The sequence below is a fragment of the Schistocerca americana genome, chromosome 4 (genome assembly GCF_021461395.2).
Source record: "Schistocerca americana isolate TAMUIC-IGC-003095 chromosome 4, iqSchAmer2.1, whole genome shotgun sequence".
In the NCBI taxonomy this organism is placed as follows: domain Eukaryota; kingdom Metazoa; phylum Arthropoda; class Insecta; order Orthoptera; family Acrididae; genus Schistocerca; species Schistocerca americana.
Window position 1 is genome coordinate 448,673,613 of NC_060122.1, and position 19,093 is coordinate 448,692,705.

The 19,093-nt window shown below is 42.5% G+C and overlaps 1 protein-coding gene across 1 annotated transcript in view; it reads left to right on the forward strand.

The window, feature by feature from the left end:
* The first annotated feature begins 16,107 nt into the window (after positions 1–16,107).
* Positions 16,108–19,093, forward strand: part of LOC124612623 — a 222,276-nt gene continuing 219,290 nt past the window's right edge. The window contains exon 1 of the mRNA XM_047140921.1: positions 16,108–16,227. Coding sequence (XP_046996877.1) covers positions 16,213–16,227 — 15 coding nt within the window. The 5' untranslated portion in view covers positions 16,108–16,212. The remainder of the gene's footprint in view (positions 16,228–19,093) is intronic.

Sequence of the window (19,093 nt, forward strand, 5' to 3'; positions counted from 1 at the left end):
CCCTTTGATAAGGTTGGAGACTTAGAGCAGCATGTCATGCAGTATTTTAAATATTTAAGAGATGATCTGGGGAAGTTTAAAAGAATGAACAACTTACTGCATAGAAGAGTGCAGTGTTGCATCTAAATGCAAATTCGACACGAGGAATAACTCCCTAAAGTAGTACCAGCTGTAATGGAACTGGTGAATAACCCTATTTTCACCACGAACCGGAATGCACGATACACTCAAACAATCGAAGTGCTCGATACATGCAAATACTCGGAGTACCCGAATAGGAAGGATGTCCCGAAAGTAAGTTTCGCCATTTTTTTCACATGGTAACTTTATTGCCAAAAACAAATACACCATGGCATCATGAACTGTACACCTTGCACTATTTTTCAAAATAGTCGCTACCGATACTGAGACATTTGTCATAGCGTGCAATCAGTTTCAAGAAAACTGATAAAACTCGGTAACCTGCGATGCGAGAAGTTATCGCACGGCTGCTCCACCTCAGCATTTGTTTAAAAGTGTCCCTAAAGTGCAGCGTTCAACACAAGGAATAGGTAAGTCTGGTGGGGCAAGTTCGGGGCTGTAATCCTGGTAATCCAATTCCCCCCTCCCAACCGAAGCGACGAATCTTATCCTGTGTATGTTTTTGCACTGTCGTCCAAGAACATAAGACCTTCACTCAAGTGCTCTGGTCTTTTTCGTCGAATAGCGGACCTGAGTCGCAGTAGTGTGGCGCATTGATGGTCCCTTGCTGGAGGAAATCAAGAAGAATCATACCTTTCGTGCCGGAATACTGTGGCCATGAGCTTTCCTGTGCGGAGTGACACTGAATCTTTTCCTCACTGGTTACTGGGACGCTTTCTCCTCACTGAGGCAGCTGTCGAACCGTGGTAAAATCATGCACACATGACTCTTCGCCTTCTGAACAGGAATTCATTTTCCTCTCATGCGTACTGCATCAAGTGACTGAGACTGATTCACGCTCTTGCACTCTTGTGATCCGGAGTCAGGTTTTTCAACACCGATATTGCAGACACTTTTCAGTAACTCAACCCACCAGAGAGCATGTGACGCGCCAGAGCACGGTGAGTACACAGTCTGACACCGTTGTGTGTCTGCCTGCTATCATTATGTCCTGTATTCTAGAAATTTTGTTTTCATTCGTGGATGTTGACGGACACAAGAAACAGGTGAGTAAAATAATTTATTATTGTACGATCATCCTTCTCAACCATTTAGTAGCTGCCGTACTCTAGCGTTGTCATTGCTTAAAAGAAAGTGCACTTGATTTGATATTTTTCAATTTTGAACATTTTAATGGTCTTTCGCAATAATAGACACTTGAGAAGGAGCGGGAGTATCACCATAGGGTATACGGTAAATCATAGCATGCACCTTTGCTTAAGGAGTATTTCAATTCTTGTCGAAGTAGCCCATGGGTGCTAACCAGTACAGTCAGTGGCGGATCGTAAACACACATCTACATCTATGCTGTGCAAACCACCGTGAGGTGCGTGGCAGAGGCTACGTCGCAATGTACCAGTTATCAGGATTTCTCCCCTTTCCATTAACGTATGGAGTGCGGGAAGAACGATTGTTTGAATGCTCCTGCGCGAGCAGTAACCATGCTAATCTTACTTTAACGATCCCTATGTGAGCGATACGCAGGCAATTCCCTCGCAAACGTCTCGTTTGGACCAATGTTTACTGGAACGTTTCTTCTTCCTTTATCGTATTTTTACTGTCATATTTTGATCTTAATTATGTTGAGCGCTCGATACTAAAATTTACATTACATGATACAGTTATCGTGCTCAACCTTTTTTAGGCTTGGATCTACTAAATGCAGTTTAGTCCACAGATCTACTGACGTAAAAATTCATAAAGGTTTACGCACAGCGCCAACATTAACCATTTTAATTACGAAAAATACATTGTGGTGTGCATACTGTAAGACCTTCGGTACACACACCATCAGATTATTTGACTTGTCGCTCTAACGAAGTAGGCGAGTGTCAGCAATAAGTCTCGTGGTCTTATCGTGGCGTGTTTATCTTCTGCCGTTAGGTCAGACGATAGAAATGCCACTTGCACGCTTAGAGTAGCAGATTGACGGTGACCAACTTTACACAGAACTTGATTAATTTTCACACACATTTATTAAAATAGTAACAAGCATAAACCTTACGTAACTTGATTCTGGATGCTATTTACAATTGACAATCTGAAGTTCCTTTGGTCTTGGTACGTTAATCTTATTCTCACATATCTCTGATACTTGACAAAGTGTCTATACATTTCTCTTCATGGCTATGTGCAAGAATATGATAATCTTATTAGGTGCAGACTGAAACTTGACTATGGACTGGTACAGACTAATGCAGACTGGTACAGACTGGTGCAGACAAATGCAGACTGACTAATCGGAGGTCTGTACACTCGTTATAATACCTCGCACGTTCAGGTATCACTGCGCGAGTGTGATCTGCGAGGAGAAAAGGTTCTACGTTAGCAGCAATCTCATTGGCTGCGTTAAATATTAATACGCGGATCGGCGGAAGCATAATTTGATCCGTCTCTAAGGCAGCGCCATCTCGTAGTGCGGAGACGGGCGAGCGTTGAGCCTGCACTGTTGTGCTTAGTGGGGCGCGCTCTAGTGGGAAAGTTGTGTACGCGCTGACTACGCAGAAGTATGTACACAACATACATAAAAGGTAATTTTCTCTCCACCAAAAGTTGTTGACCTAGTCGTTTTTCAAGGTATTACGTATGTGGAAAACTGAAATATTCATCACTAGAAATGTTAAAAAAAAGTTTAGTGAGATACTTGGCTTCGCATATTATTGGCAAGTTTATAATAATCTGGTGAATAACTTGTCAGAGCCAACCTTGTATAGTCTGAAACATGAAGATCACTCCATTTTATTTCTAGACTTACGTTTCACAATGTTCATTATTAAAATTGCTGCCTCAAACAGATGAAATGATTAAAAAACCGGTGAAACATACGATACCATTTTTACTGTGTTATGGGAGATTTTTTACGCTCACTAATTTCCAAAAGGTGAACTCGTTGTACTCTGACTAAGGAAATATCAGACTCAAATCGAATTATTTCCTCTTAAAGTTCAGTCTCACTAAAAGAGAAAAGAGTACTCATTTTACTTCAAATAGCTTTCACATCCACTCTTTTCAAAGGTTGTGGGCTATGAAAGCTGGAATACATTCCATTGCCTTGAAATCTGAAAATCGGTTTTCAAACTTTGTCTTCAGTGCGGTCAGGTTGACTGTATCCTTCTTTGATGCTTCTTGATCCAATGATGTTTTTTGATCTGGAAGTATCTCAAATTTAATGACTGAACTGTGCTATCCAAAGGTCAAGTTTTTGACTGAAACATAAGAATTATGACACTTTGGTTTTTTTCCTTAAAATTCTCTGTTTAACTCAATTACCTTAACTGTAATATCAGTTACAAATGCCAGAGCGTACAACCGGCTCACATCACATAATTGTGAGTAATCTTCCTCTCTTTCAGACACAAAATTGCTGGCAGAAGTTATCTAAATCTGTTTGGAACCATACCTCTATTCAGCCCTAGAACTGAAGTGTAAAATAGCAGGTTTACATATCGGATATACAGTTCTTCTGATATCGCTTAAACTTCCTTCTTTGTAGTGACTGTGAGAGTACTGAATTCTCAACTTTCGTGATAATACTCATAACAAGTGTCATTTCCAAAATATATCCACAAAGCACTTGTTGATGCACGATGCGATGATACTTAAAGGAAACTGGGATAAATTCGTCGTTTGCACACAAGGTAACGTTGTCAACAAACTGTCATTTTATAAAACAGTCTATTTAAACAGATTTCGGAGAAACGTTCTGAAAGATCGACACACAAAGCCGTGGCGATCGACCGGTCGATCGCTATCGACGAGTTGAGCACAATTACAATAAAGTATTTTTCTCCTTCATAGGGACGATTTAAGAAGTTGGCTGCTAAATTTCGGCACAGTCGTGTCTCCACTGAGGACGATGAACACTCAACACGTTCAAAAACGCTATTATTATTATTAATATTATTATGATTATTAAGCTTTAAAATCCTCATAAGCTCTTCGTTGCAGAATGCTGCCCTACCCTAAGTTTTTCACATCAATTTGAATATTGTCGAAGTGTTCCGTACGCGGGCGACCAGCTGGTCATCTTCCAGTAGAAACCTTTGCTACTATTCCCGTGATGGTTCCGTTTGGCGGTGCTCTCATATTGTTCTCTATAAATTGTAATCTTTTGCCTTCAATTTTGGTTACTACACTACAAATTCCCAGAACACCTCGAGAGCAAAAGCTGTATGATACATCGGCTTTCTGTCTGATTCTTCCCTTCTCTCCACATCTGCCTGTATAAAAGTAAACACCACATTACATATCACTAACGATAACAGTTCACGATTATGGAAACAGTACGCTGAAGTAACAAGTCATGGGATACCTCCTAATATCGCGCCCGGGGTAGTGCAGCAACTCGACATGGCGTGGACTGAACACGTCGTTGGAAATCCACTATAGAAATGTTGTGCCATGCTGCCTCCGTAGCCGTCCATAATTGCGAAGTGTTGTCGGTGCACGATTTTGTGCACGGACTGACCTCTCAATTATGTTCCATTAATGTCCAGTGGGAGTCATGTCGGGAGATGTGGGATCGACAATATTCGCTCAAACTGTCCAGAATGTTCTTCAAACCAATGGTGATACGTTTTGGCCCCGTGTTGTGGAGCATTCTCATGAAAACATGAAGTCCATGAATGGTTGCAAATAGTCTCCAAGTAGCAGGGCATAAGCATTTACATTCATTAATCGGTTCCGTTGGACCAGAGGGCACAGTCCATTCCATGAAAACATAGCCCACACCATTATGGAGTCATCAACGGTTTGTACAGTGCCTTGTTGATAACTTGGGTCCATGGCTTTGTGGGGTCCGCGCCATTTCCGAGTCCCAGCATCAGCTCTCACCAACTTAGATCGGGACTCATTCGACCAGGCCACGGTTTACCAGTCGTCTACGATTCACACGATATGGTCACGAGCCCAGGAGAGCCGCTGTCGGCGATGTCGTGCTACTAAAAATGGTGTTCGTATCGGTCGTCTGCTGCCATAAAGCCCATTATAGCCAAATTTCGCCGCACTGTCCTGACGGATACTTTCGTCGTTCGTCCCACATTTCAGCGGTTATTTCACGCAGCGTTGCTTGTCTGTTAGCACTGACAACTCTACTCAAACGCTGCTGCCCTCGGTCGTTAAGTGAGGGCCGTCGGCCACTGCGTTGTTCCTGGTGAGAAGTAACGCCTGGAATCTGGCATTCTCGGCACACTCTTGACTCTGTTGATCTCGGAATATTGAATTTCCTATCGATTTCCGAAGTGGAATGTCCAATGTATCCAGCTCCAACTACCATTCTGCGTTCAAAGTCTGTTAATTCCCGTCGGGCGGCCATAATCACGTTGGAAATCTTTTCACATGAATCACCTGGGTACAAATGACAGCTCCGCCAATGCACTGCCCTTATTATATATTGTGTACGCGATGCTACCGCCCTCTGTATATGCGCATTTCGCTGTCCCATGGCTTACAAATTACATTCGTCACCACGGAGACAGGCAACTGGTAACTTCCTATATTTGGTCATTTTGCTATAACACCACTGTTTTGAACGTCGGGTATTATGAATCCCCCGCGATGACAGATAGGAGGAATCCAGATGGGAATTATGAACTCCAGGTAAATGAACGACTTTACTTACAAAACTGATAATGGTGGCGGACACAAAATAATCCTGGGCCACGTAAGCATTCACTCTCATTGTTTATCACAGTCCACTTCTCACTCACTCTCACTTCACCACTTCACAGTCAGAACTGTATGTCTGCTCGCTTGCATGCAGTGCCTAGCATTCCACGAGCCAGCTACTGCTGGGAGCCAATCTCGCTTTGACGTTGCGTGCAGACGTCTTCCGCTTCAAGGCGCCACTTTCCACTGGTTTCGCCGGCCGGAGTGGAATTGCGGTTCTAGGCGCTACAGTCTGGAACCGAGCGACCGCTACGGTATAAGGTTCGAATCCTGCCTCGGGCATGGACGTGTCTGATGTCCTTAGGTTAGTTAGGTTCAAAATGGTTCAAATGGCTCTGAGCACTATGGGACTTAACAGCTGTGGTCATCAGTCCCCTAGAACTTAGAACTACTTAAACCTAACTAACCTAAGGACAGCACACACATCCATGCCCGAGGCATGATTCGAACCTGCGACCGTAGCAGATAGTTAGGTTTAATTAGTTCTAAGTTCTAGGCGACTGATGACCTCAGCAGTTAAGTCGCATAGTGCTCAGAGCCATTTTCCACTGGTTTCTAGGAACGTCTAAATAGTCATCACATGAACGAAATTTTCACTCTACAGCGGAGCGTGCGCTGATATGAAACTTCCTGGCAGATTAAAACTGTGTGCCGGGTCGAGACTCGAACTCAGGACCTTTGTCTTTCACGGGCAAGTGCTCTACCAACTGAGCTACCCAAGCACGACTCACGCCCCGTCCTCACAGATTTAATTCCGCCAGTACCTCGTCTCCTACCTTCCAAACTTCACAGAAGCTCTCCTTGCAGAACTAGCACTCTTGGAAGAAACATCCCCTAGGCTGTGGCTAAGCCATGTCTCCGCGATATCCTTTCTTCCAGGAGTGCTAGTTCTGCAAGGTTCGCAGGAGAGCTTCTGTGAAGTTTGGAAGGTAGGGGACGAGGTACTGGCGGAATTAAGGATGTGAGGACGGGGCGTGAGTTGTGCTTGGGTAGCTCAGTCGGTAGAGCACTTGCCCGCGAAAGGCAAAGGTCCCGAGTTTGAGTCTCGGTCCGGCACAAAGTTTTAATCTGCCAGGAAGTAGTCATCACATGATTTCCTGCATTCATATATCTTTACATGCTACAAATATCGTTGGCATTTTGGCAAATATGAAAGGCAGAGTCCTGTAATTTATGCACTTAGGAAACATTAGCAATTGAAGCGTTCACAGAGACAAGCACACTATGTTCGTGTTATCATACTCCTGCATTAATTTAAAAAATCTAGCGTGTTTTCAGAATTTCATTCCACTTTTTAAGAAAAGAATAAAAGAGTTATGTCCTATGTCACAAATGAAGAGAATATCCAAAATCGTCGTTTTCTTAATTATACTATAATTACTACACTGAGTAGCAAAACCGAACAGTTTGTGACAATAGTGACGTGGCTTTCTGATTAAGACGAATGACACCTCAATCGAGAATAGGTCGAGGCGGCGCACAGGCTATACAGGGTTATTACAAATGATTGAAGCGATTTCACAGCTCTACAATAACTTTATTATTTGAGATATTTTCAAAATGCTTTGCACACACATACAGAAACTCAAAAAGTTTTTGTAGGCATTCACAAATGTTCGATATGTGCCCCTTTAGTGATTCGGCAGACATCAAGCCTATAATCAAGTTCCTCCCACACTCGGCGCAGCATGTCCCCATCAATGAGTTCGAAAGCATCGTTGATGCGAGCTCGCAGTTCTGGCACGTTTCTTGGTAGAGGAGGTTTAAACACTGAATCTTTCACATAACCCCACAGAAAGAAATCGCATGGGGTTAAGTCGGGAGAGCGTGGAGGCCATGACATGAATTGCTGATCATGATCTCCACCACGACCGATCCATCGGTTTTCCAATCTCCTGTTTAAGAAATGCCGAAAATCATGATGGAAGTGCGGTGGAGCACCATCCTGTTGAAAGATGAAGTCGGCGCTGTCGGCCTCCAGTTGTGGCATGAGCCAATTTTCCGCGGGCTACGCGTGAAACTTGCCCGCACGCGTTCAACCGTTTCTTCGCTCACTGCAGGCCGACCCGTTGATTTCCCCTTACAGAGGCATCCAGAAGCTTTAAACATCGCCGAATGGAGTTAGCAGTTGGTGGATCTTTGTTGAACTTCGTCCTGAAGTGTCGTTGCACAGTTACGACTCACTGATGTGAGTGCATTTCAAGCACGACATACGCTTTCTCGGCTCCTGTCGCCATTTTGTCTCACTGCGCTCTCGAGCGCTCTGACGGCAGAAACCTGAAGTGCGGCTTCAGCCGAACAAAACTTTATGAGTTTTTCTACGTATCTGTAGTGTGTCGTGACCATATGTCAATGAATGGAGCTACGGTGAATTTATGAAATCGCTTCAATCATTTGTAATAGCCCTGTATTTTATATTTTATTTCATTGCTGTTTGGAGTACGTGACAAGCATTCAGCGCAATATTACATTGGTAGAACACCCTGTTATTAAAACTAATTTACGTAAGTACACTCAGAAGACGGATCTCACTTTTGGCTGATCCGACTCGCACTTTGAAAGTGCCTCGTACTGACACGTTGATTATGTGCTACCGTTCTAAAACGTTAGCTGCATTTCCTTAGTTTCTGTTCTTTTTCGTTGGTGCATTTTATTCTTCACATTTCCAGTTTCTTGAATTCTTTTATAGTTTTTACAAAGACAGATCGTGAAGACTACAAGCGGATCTCTCAGCACATAACCGCACAGCTGCTATAAAAGTCAGGCGATATTGGCAATATACTAAATAAATATCCACTTTTTTCAACTGTCGTATACATTTCGAAAATCCGAATAGTCACATGGGCAGTTTATCTGTTTGCTCCAACAGCAGAGAGCAAACTGATGGGTTAAATGCCCAAACGTAAATATAAGAACCGTACCTGAATATCGTCTCCGTTTGCATTTGGTACAATAGGGCAGACGTTTTGGGAGTTTCTTCTCCAGACGACGGGATAGTGGTACTCGGTGCTGTTACCCTGCTGCTACTTGATCAATTGTTATGTCGTTGAAGTCCCCTTAAAGAGCCGTTTTCAGTTCGACAAAGGAGGAGTGTACACCTCCAGTTCCTAGTTCTACAAGTTAATACTGTCTTTTGCGACTGCAATAAAAGTTTTTTAAGATCAAATGCGTTTCGTGTTGCAAAAGATGATGTTCATCTATGTAGCTTGTAATACTGCGACTGAGGACAAAGGAAGCCGTAAAACAAAGAAGGCAATTTGTACCTGCAGTTCAATTAAAAATCAATGTTATGATTCAGTAGCTATAAATGTTAAAAATAACTTGACTGCAGATTATTCGCCACATAACTTACAGAGAACTCCCAAACTCGATATACAGGGTGACAATTATTGAACTATATGAAATAAAATCGTTATAACGTCTGCACGGTTTGCGTTAGAGGTTCAAACTGCACGGTTGGCCGTGTGACATGATGAGAATTAGTGTGCGCATGCGCATTTGGATTAGCGACGAAGTCCACTTTCATTTGGACGGATTCGTCAATAACCAAAATTGGCGCATTTGGGAGACTGAGAATACGCATTTCGCAATCGAGAAGTCTCTTCACCCTCAACTGGTGACTGTGTGGTATGCAATGTCCAGCCACGGACTAATCCTTGAAGGCACGGTGACAACCGAATGGTACGTGAAGGTTTTGGAAGAAGATTTCATCCCCATTATCCAAAGTGACCGTGATATCTACAAGATGTGGTTCATGCAAGAGTGAGCTGGACCCCACCCAAGCAGGAGAGTGTTTGTTCTGCAGTAACACTTTGGAGACCGCATTCTGGCTCTGGCATACCCAGAGGCCACTCGCATGGGCCTCGATTGGCCGCCATACTCTCCGGATCTGAAAACATGCGACTCCTTTTTATGGGGCTGTATTAAAGACAAGGTGTACAGCAATAAACCCAAAACCATTGCTGAATTGGGAACAGCATTCAGGCGGTCATTGACAGCATCGATGTTCCGACACTTCAGCGGGTCATGCAAAATTTCGCTACTCGTCTGCGTCACATCATCGTCAATGGCGGCAGGCATATCGAACGTGTCGTAACCTAAATCCTAATACCTGTAGTGACGTTTACACGTTGAATACAGTGTGTGCACCTCGTAGTTTGTTACTAATTTACGTTTTTTCTTCATACAGTTCAATTATTTGCACACTGTATTTACCATTTCTGGATGTATTTAGGGTGATCTGTCTTAGTAGCTTCACGATGTACGTGCATGTTACATTTTCTTAAAAGTTCATTATTAGTTTGTAAGTTAACGCACTTCTTGTTGAGAGAGAAGTGGTGGCAGTAGTGGAAAAATGGTGCTTCAGATTGCTTAATCTCTCGCACGATACAACTTTTTGACGATCCCTATACCAACACACGAAAAAAATGTGTAATGTAAATAATCTTCTGGTGTTCTCTCACACAAACAATTTGGAGAGAATATATATTGTGTGTGTGTGTGTGTGTGTGTGTGTGTGTGTGTGTGTGTGTGTGTGTGTGTGTGTGTGCTCGCGCGGCCGCGTGCGGGGGTGGGAGGGTAGAGGGGAGCAGATGGCACATTATACTACTGGTGACTTGTCTGCCATCGTGTGGCTTCCTGCTCTTCTTTCCTTTGCTTTAAATTCATTGAATGAATTCATTAATTTGATGTCCGATGCACTGATATCGGAGATGAGTAAGTAATATTTGTGCTTTGAGTTCTTTGCGAGGAAGTTCATATAACTGATGCGTTTGCGTAGGCTTTCTGAGCGTAATAATTCTTGATAATTCCTTCGCCGTTGCTACCATATACTAAAATCAACATTACTCGATATTTCGGTGACCCATCTGTTCGCCATATTTAGGATAGACGCTGCTGCTGCTGTGCAAACAGATGCCAAGGCTGGAAACGGTGGTTCCATATAGATCCCCGTACCGTACAAGGCATATACCATAGATGCCGCACCCAAAACTTTACTTGTCGTGCTGCCAGTAACAGAACGCCGGCGCCAACGATATATCGCACTCAAAGACTGTCCTCAAACATTCGGGCCGATCGCACCACAGAACATTGTGCTACGGTACAAACTCAGGTTTTGGAGGCAGTACTTGTGATGGGTGGTTCAAGTTTTGGAGGCAGTACTTGTGGTGGACGGTGCATGAGTCGTGTACGTTATGGAGGTTTATACAGGACGATAGTTTCCAGTTTTGGCATCTGTTTTCAGCAAGACTCAATAGTGACAGCAATAGCGTCTATAATGAAGATGGCGAACAGACGGATCGCCGAAATATCGAGTAATATTGATGTCAGGATCCAGAAGCAATCTGAGGAGACTATCAATCTATATAACTGCTTTGGCGGAGGCCGTGACTGAATCCAGTTCACCGATATTCCATATCAACGCACTTCAGCCACCTTCTGAGTTACGTTCATAAGATGAAATTTGTTGTCCCTCCATGAGTCTGGGATTTTCGGAGCTGATAGTACATTTAACGAGTAAGTATGATCACGATTTTGTTCAGTCCAAGTGATCTGAGAACTGAAAAGTTTGTATAATGGCCACTGCTGAGAAAGTATGAAAGCTCTACTCGCAGATCAGAATAAAATAAGGTGCTAGCGACATATGGTTGATCTGTTATTGTTGACCCATCAGCGGGTATGAACAGGCCAATTATTATTCGATGATTGATGGTGGTGGGGAAAAGAAGGGGGTGGGGGGGTATAATAGAGTTTGGGAGCCAGGTTCAGATACCCGTGTGCGTGGTTTACCTGATTCAGGTCATTCCACAAGGCTCTTTAAAAATCAGGCCGCGGAAGTTAGCTTCTCTTGTTCTTGACCTAAAGCGATTTTGCTGAAAGAACGGCTCTGTCAGAAGCTCTTTTGTTATTTTCTAAATATATTTATTCCTATTTTCCGTTTTATTTTGCTCGTCGGAAGTTCGAGTCCTCCCTCGCGCATGGGTGTGTGTGTTGTCCTTAGCGTAAATTAGTTTTAAGTTAAGTAGTGTGCAAGCATAAAGACCGATGACCTCAGCAGTTTGGTCCCATAGGGGCTTACCACAAATTTCCAATTTCGTTTTCTTTAGTTTTCCTTTCCGGTTAGAAATACAAGAAAGATATATTCACTTAACTAAAACTGTAAGTTTAGTATTTGCATAAAAGGGGGACAGGGGCATAGAAAAATTTACGCTAACAATTACAGGTATGTTGATTACTTTACGAAAATATTAGATCTTAACACATGAACAGAAGAGACTACACAAGGCATTAACTGTGATCATCGAGTAGAGAAATAAAATGACTTTGATTTCATTGTTTCAGAATATTGTTCAGACAGTTCTAGCATTATTAATTAGTACTGATCTAGAAGTGTAAAGACACGGCTAATCAGAAAAGTCTATAACATTCCAAGCATCAACAAGAGGCTCGAAATGGCAGTCCTTACACTTCATATTTATCGTTTTACTTGCAGCGCAATGTCCAATGCTAGATTATAATAAATAATTATTTTTAATAACAGAAGTTTCTTCTGTTGTTAATAGAACTTTTATGCTGATTATATGTAATGACGTTTTTGTAAACATCAGATACAAGAACTCTCACAAGCGGACACATATGATCACTGTAAAACACAAAACACCTGGAGATGGGCCTTTGGCATCCGAAGTGTAACACACAATAATTTAAAGTAATTCTTCTCACTGACGGTAATATATATATATACTAGCTTTTAAAATAAGCTGCCAGGTCCACAACTTAAAAAAGGTTCATACAATCGCAGAAGCATGTGTCGAGCATTATCTGTTTGTTGGCTGTAGACAAAATCAGACAGGTACAAAACCTAATAAAAGGTGCGGCAGTGAAACGGGCGATTTCGCAATACTGGGAATATCACGTTACGTTAGGAATCAGAAAACTGGAGCGGTGCCATCTGTACAACAAACTTTTGTCATTGGCATTTTACAAAAACAGCGGAAGCTACGTGACCACGCAAACTATATTTCGCACGTCATGCACCAGTCCCGTCGGCACATGCTATCCAAGTATGGGTATATAGCGTTGAGGAAATGGGTGATACGGTGCGAAAGCAGGGTAGAAGTGCAAAACGCGTGCGTACAAAAAACGTTACAGGGGTGGAAGAAGTCTTCAGCCAAAGTTCCAGGCGTTATGAACGCAAGCATGCGTTGCAACCTGACGTAGCGGACCGCAGTGTACGACCAATATTGCACAAGGAGCTCCAATACCACCCACACAAAATTTAGATAGTTCAAAAACGCAAGTCATACGACCTCCCAAAGAGACTACGCTTTTGCCGGGAATTGTTGGAACTCATAAACGACAACCCAGGCGAATGCGACAACATGATCATGAGTGATGAGGCCAGTTTTTACGTGTAGACTGTGTTAACAAACAAAACTTTAGATACTGGGTACGTGAAAATCCTGAAATGCTTCATGAAACGCCACTTCACAGTCAAAATGTGGCACTGTGGTGTAGTGTTTCATTGTCTGGAATTGCAGGGCCTTATTTTTTGAAGACGATCGCGGCAATGCTGTTACTGTGAATGTAGAACGTTAGGTTCACAGCCGGCCGGAGTGGCCGTGCGCTTCTAGGCGCTACAGTCTGGAACCGAGCGACCGCTACGGTCGTAGGTTCGAATCCCGCCTCGGGTATGGATGTGTGTGATGTCCTTAGGTTAGTTAGGTTTAATTAGTTCTAAGTTCTAGGCGACTGATGGCCTCAGAAGTTAAGTCGCATAGTGCTCAGAGCCATTTGAACCATTCGTTAGGTTCACATGCTGAACAATTTTCTAGTGTGACAGCCTGCTTATCTTCTTGTAACTGCAAACACGTTCGTCCAACAAGATGGGGCCACATGCCATACCTCGCGGCATTCCATTAACTCACTGCAGAACATCTTTCCTAGTCTCCTCATTTCCAAAAACAGGGACATTTCCTGGTCTCCAAGGAGCCCTGAGCTTTCAGCGTGTGATTTCTTCCTTTGAGGTCATTTGCAATCTCAGATCTTCCCGGTGTGACCCACCACACACCATCCAGGAACTGAAGGATCAAATTCGGGAGGAAGTTAATCGAATCCCAGTGCCAGTTTTGCCGAATGTGGGGTCTCACTTTCGTATGACTTGAAATGTGTGTCATGCAAAGTGACGGCCATCTACGTGATGTCACTTTCAAGTGACGATCATTTTAAATTGTAAGCACTGTAAATTCCTGTTGTATTTCTTTTATATGGCTGTGAATAAATTTGTAACTTTGATGGAAGTTTCAAAATTGCCCATTTCACCACCGCATCTGTCATCCTGCATATTCCCTAGTTTACTCCAGAGGCAAAACAATGAGGAGCAGGTTAAGGTGATACATCATTTTTTGGTACTCTCTTAGAGAAGATATCGCTTTCGTTTATCTGTGTTGAAAGTAGTACGGTTAATAGGTGTACTGTTCCTTTGATGTGAGGAACATTCTCCATCCAGTCTAGTTACCAACTGAGAAACTTCATTAAAGATTCTGGTGCTATTGGTTTTTCTGTTTGCGTCTAAAGTAGAGTAAATCAGTTATCATTACGAAAGTATTCTGCAAAATATGAGTATTTTACATGGCATGGTGTTGCCTAATGCAGAATAACTTTGCTACTCACTAACTTTGCTCTAAGAATCAACACACACACGTGGTTATTCTTTGTATTAGGAAAATGGTGTTGGGGGGGGGGGGGTGAAATGGAGGACATAGGACCAGCAATGCAATGTGAAAATCAGGAATGCGTATTATGCTACAACTTGTTGTTTTTCACATATTTATAGTATTGTCAGAGAACCCAATTAATCGATGACTTTGCTTGAATTAAAACTTTGAAAATAATCTGAACAAATCTCCTATGAATTTATCATAAATTATTTTGTTTTTGCGAATTTCACGAAGCGGTGTCAAATATACCTCATAAAGATCTTATTTAATGTTGCACTCGACAAAAATAGTTCTTGTGCAGTTCACAAATAACAGCTAACAAGACTGTATGCGGCAAGACACGGCATATGGAAAACTCTTCAGCTTAGTGAGCAAAATTACAGGCGTGTCTTATAGGACTTTTTCGGAAACAGTACTCTTTCTAACAACATAGGTAATATTTCTATTTCATACTTCATCCCACTTTCAAATCTAAAATAGACAGAATGACTGTTTATACTTCTTTTTGCAAGCTATTTGTTTAAGGTTTGTAGTCGTTATTTCTGTGGGAGTTATATGTCCAGGGATGAAGAACATTCGTAGTTATATCTAACGACCAGTTATTCAAATTTTTAAGTAATTTCTGATGAGATATTATATCCCTTTCTTTTCTGATGAGATATTATATCCCTTTCTTTAAGTATGAGTCGCATCGAGAAGCTTCAGAGCGTTCTTTCTTCAGGCGGAATCGAGAAGTCCTCACCTTCGCGCGAGTATCATGATCTATCCTTTGAACGCCACATCTGATTTCCTTTCCAGTCCTTGTCCATCTGAAAAAGTGCTCCATCTCTAAACGTCAGGCCATCAACGGAAAATTATTCGTCTTTTTTCCAACACGCCTCACGTGAACTGCGCAGAACGTTATCGTGTCACTACTTGGCGCATTCTGAAGTTGGTGAATTCAGGTGGAAATACTAACGAAGGGCTTGTAATGAATACAATCGAACGGGGTTGGTGAACAGCAGTGTCGTATCTCGAATCACCAGTAGGGAGTTACAGGTCCAAGCACTCAGCGTTGTCTTCCGCACGGTTGGTCTCTATTATCAAAACTGACATTTGCTGGGGCCATCGGAGCGCCTTGCAATTAGCCGTACCCGCCGTTTGTGGTCGGAAAGGACTTCGTTTGACAAGTTTATCAGGTACTTACTTGCGTCAAGGAATAGTTGTTAACAAAACAAGATCGCCCCCAATTTAAGCCTCTTAGAGTTAATCATCTCCACCAATATCTGGAACATTTCGGAGGGTTTTTATCTATCCTTTCGGCTGGCTTCAATGGGCCATGGGAAAACATGGCTGGCCGCGGGCAGAGCTAGTTTTTTTCGGCGGATCGCCTCCCCCCCTCCTGGCACCTCAGCGACCTGACGCGCGCGGCCCCCACCACACCACCCCTCCGCGACGATACCCCCCACAGACCCCCGGCCACCTCTGAGCAACAACCTGTTGATGACGTCACGGAGCGGCGACGCGCTCGCGATCTAGCTCGCCTTCCGTGCCAGATCGAGTCTGTTGCTTAGCTGTGACGGTGCGCGCTAGCCAGTGAGTGCGAGTGTGTACGGCGATGACAGTTTGCAAACAAGCGTGCGTGCCAGTGTGGAGCTGACGGGCGATGCACATAGACGAGGTAAAACTCTAGTGCGCCTATCAGTGCACTACTGTCTCAGATGGACTACTGCTGATAACATTGAGCAAGGTAGCATTCGTCGAGGTCATTCGGCATTAACTACAAGACGCCTCGGTGTGCTTTGTTAAACGTCTTCAATGTGGGTTTCCTTTCCAACGATGCGTTGAAGTCTCTCGCTTCGAATGTGATAGCTCTCTCTTCTGTGATGTTTTGATCTCCGATAAGAACCAGTAAGTTCTGTTTGTACCACTGCTAGGTGTACAGGGACTTACCGTAAATTCCTAAAGTTATTTATGGTGAAAATAGGATTGGCTGGGTGCACGGCATCGAGGTATTTACCGCCCACCGAAGGCTATTCCCGGTGAAGGAATAATCAGTATAGCAATTGGCTAATGTAAGTCGGCCGGAAACATTGACAGTATTACAATCTGCATAGCCCTTAGAATGCTGACCGGACTCTCCATAACATGGAGAGACTATTCATGATGTAATATGATTATGTTAATCTTATAAAGTGGAAATGTCAGAAACTGCTTTTAGCGGGCATTGCAGAAGCAACAAGCGGGAGGCGCGCTCCACAAATATTCATATCTCCCAAAGAACACCTGTTGAAATATTAATTTAGAATAAGTCTCACTTCTCATTTATAATTTTCTGGAGCATACACGGAGGAGCTATGCAGGTATCATAAAGCGCTACGAAGCGTTCTGTAATCTAGTGCGTTTTCTTCGCTAATATTCAGATTTATGCGGCAATAAAATAGCATTTTGTGTTTTTTCTAGAAGAACAGCCATGAAGCACTCCACTTGTTTCCTCTTTTACGTGCATCAATCACATGATTTAACGTGGTGATTCACTTAAACAATACAGCAATAAGAGAATGCCCGTGCAACACTTTTCCTTCCTCTGTCGAGTTCGTGACTATCGCTATATGGAGGAAGCTGTTCGGTGACACACACACGAAAGAGATGAGCACATACATATGCTTCTCACACACAAATTTCCGTGTCTTGAATTTTCAAGACTCCAGAGAAGTATTTCTGATCTCAGACTAACGGAGTTTGGCAAAGATATATATGGCTGTTTATATGGAATTCCACAATGTGTTCAGCGACATTGAACGCCACTAAATATCTATTCAACAAAAGAAAGCAAGACTATGGTGATAAAATTTTTTGAAACTTTTTGTGAAACCGTTAGTGACCAATATTTGCAAATGACATTGCTTGACCACAAGAGTAAACAGAGAGAAAATTGAAGCAGCACTTTCTGTTCTTCCTATGCATTCACATATCAAGAACGATGAGGTCATCTTTTATCATCAAATATTTTTTTAAAAAAAAATGCGAACCACTGCAGCTAAAACAAGGTCTGTATGGAAAACCAAACAGCGTTCTTCATTTAATTTACAGAAATACACATAATATATGACATAAACTTTATTGAAAGCACTGATTTTGAAAGCCATTAGGTGACCACCCTCAAAGATACAGGTATAAATGCTCGTAAATAAAACTCGCTGTCATCATAAAAACGAACACATTAACTGTTGTGTGCATAATACAGCTGTTCGAGCCTGTCAAAGAATGCACCGCTGCGTTTGCACACTGTGAAAACAGAAACCGGCTGCATACAGGTTTTTCACGTTTTCTAGTTTTCATGCATAAAGTCGGGCGCAGAGAGATAACTGATATCAGACAGCTCAGTATGTCTAAAAGCCGTTAACGTTTCTTTTCCTTGTGAAATGAAGTGCTTAAACGAAAGGATAATTAATGTGCAGAGCCAGAAAGAAATCTTGTACCAATGGTTCTCATTATTCGCAGCAATCACCGCTTCATATCGATTAGAGGCCGTAAGAGAGTACAGCAATTTATGAGATGTCAAAAAGAAGAGTTAACATGTTTTCTTCTCACCTCCCTCTCCTTTTTCTCAGAATACACGACTTTCTGTACGTAATAATGGAATATAAAAACAAAATGACGAAAATTAAGCTTTTTGCTGTACTTCTCTTTTGCTGTTCTGTATTTGCGTTTCCATAATTCTTTCTGCTGCGTTCAGCGTTTGACTACGGTAACACTTTTCTGAAACGTCTAATGGAAATGTGACAGCCAGGACACGGACTCTTTACAAAATTTATTCCTTCGCTAATGACGCTAACGCCCAAGTTTTAGTTTCAAAAAAATGTACTCAGCTGCCATTACTCTAACTGTCGAACCAAGAGAATCAAAAGAGCTGCCCAGAATCGGAAAAGAAGGAAGAGTTCAGATTTAGATGTATGAACTAGAAAAAGACAGGTTCACAGAATAAAACTATTTGTGCTCCAGTGGTGCAGTTCTCTCAGAGCAGTTCGTCCAGCGCCAAACAGCTTTCCACATCACATACGAAGAATTTTTATCACAGAGAAGATTTCTACCATTAATTGCCCCTACTACAGCTATCGCTTCATTTTGATCATCCTTTATGTATTACGCTTGGTGCTAAAAATTCTCTGAATGAGTAGGACGCGAAGTTACACATTCGATTCTTGACAGCTCATCGTGGCCGACCAGGTTGGTCAACTAATTATCTTGAACTGTCTAGATAATTCATTGTCTGCCTATGGGTATATGCGTGCCTCAATTCAGGGTACTCGGCAGAGTCATTTAGAACCCTATTTCCCATGAAAAATCAATGAAATGAAGTAAGCAACTGAAAAACATGTTATAGCAGAAAAGAAGTCGGGAGTTGCAATCCGTAAATAGGAGTACGAAATTAAATGGCTGATCGGTAATAACTGCGGCTTTGAAATTGTCTTTCAGATTCAGAAGTCACATTATCTGGCAGCAAACACTGAACAACCGCAACATATCCGTAATATAAACCCGCT